General features: G+C 41.4%; 1 protein-coding gene across 1 annotated transcript in view; it reads right to left on the bottom strand.

The window, feature by feature from the left end:
• LOC106012135 (transmembrane protein 65) overlaps nucleotides 1–1,025 on the bottom strand; it is a gene marked incomplete in the record, with an annotated part of 60,361 nt that overhangs the window by 38,490 nt on the left and 20,846 nt on the right. The window contains 1 exon segment of the mRNA XM_035970512.1: nucleotides 257–322. Within this exon segment, the coding sequence (XP_035826405.1) occupies nucleotides 257–322 (66 nt within the window).

Below are 1,025 nucleotides of genomic sequence, written 5' to 3'. Positions count from 1 at the left end.
GAGACAGACAGACAGACAGACAGACAGACAGACAGACAGACAGACAGACAGACAGAGAGGGGGATAGAGACGACAAGTCGAGGAAGCGTAGTTTATAAGTGTTACTAGAGAGTAACATAATAATATATGGAAAAAGAGCAGAGATGAGGACGACCGACGCTTGATAAGAAAAAAGGAACAAACGACACCAAAACACCCGCCAACCGCCCACCAAACCGAAAACAACAATATCAAAGAGTGAACAAACACAACTTACCGCTACAATCATCAGAAAATTGTCCAGAAAGCCAAACCCGATGAAAGGCAGGGCCTGATGCAACGCCACTGTGGACGGGAAAAGAGAAATTTTAGTTTAGTTTTAGTAGAGGTTTTACAGCGCTCGCAACTGAATAAAGGTCATCTGAGCGCAAGAAGATTAGAGGTGTTACAAGAGAGTAACAAACATAAAAAAGAAGAAGGGGAGATACGGATAATAGATGTTCGATAGAAAAGAAGGAGCAAACCACACCAGAGCACCCGCCAACCACCCACGGAAAAGAGAAAAGGCTCGTTAGGAGAGGACAATTACAGAAAAAGAAAGAGTGGGTAGGAGAAAAGAAGCAGCATTTAGGCATTATAAGAAACAGCATCAAGGGAAGACAAACAGCATTAACCCCTTCACTGCCTAGCCCGAGGCTGTCTTGAGCTCTTTGGTGTGATTATAGAGCAGGGCTGGAAGTGAAAGGGTAAATTATATAGGAAAAAGAAACAGTAATTAAGAAATAGAAACGGTATCTGGAAAAGAGAAACGGTGTCTGGAAAAGAGAAACAGTATTTAGGAAAGAAAAACAGTACTCAGGAAAGAAAAACAATACCTAAAAAAGAAGCAGTATTCACAAAAAGAGAAACAGTATTCAGGATAGAGAAGCTGTATTTGGGAAAGAGATACAGTTAGTATTCAGGAAATGGAAGCGAAATTTGGGGCAGGGAAACAGCTTTTAAGAAAGGAAAATTCTCTCTCTCTCTCTCTCTCTCTCTCTCTCTCT

Source organism: Aplysia californica, unplaced genomic scaffold (assembly GCF_000002075.1).
Source record: "Aplysia californica isolate F4 #8 unplaced genomic scaffold, AplCal3.0 scaffold00012, whole genome shotgun sequence".
NCBI classification, from domain to species: Eukaryota; Metazoa; Mollusca; class Gastropoda; order Aplysiida; family Aplysiidae; genus Aplysia; species Aplysia californica.
Note: the sequence above shows the minus strand (reverse complement) of the source record. Positions and strands in the feature narration are given on the sequence as shown.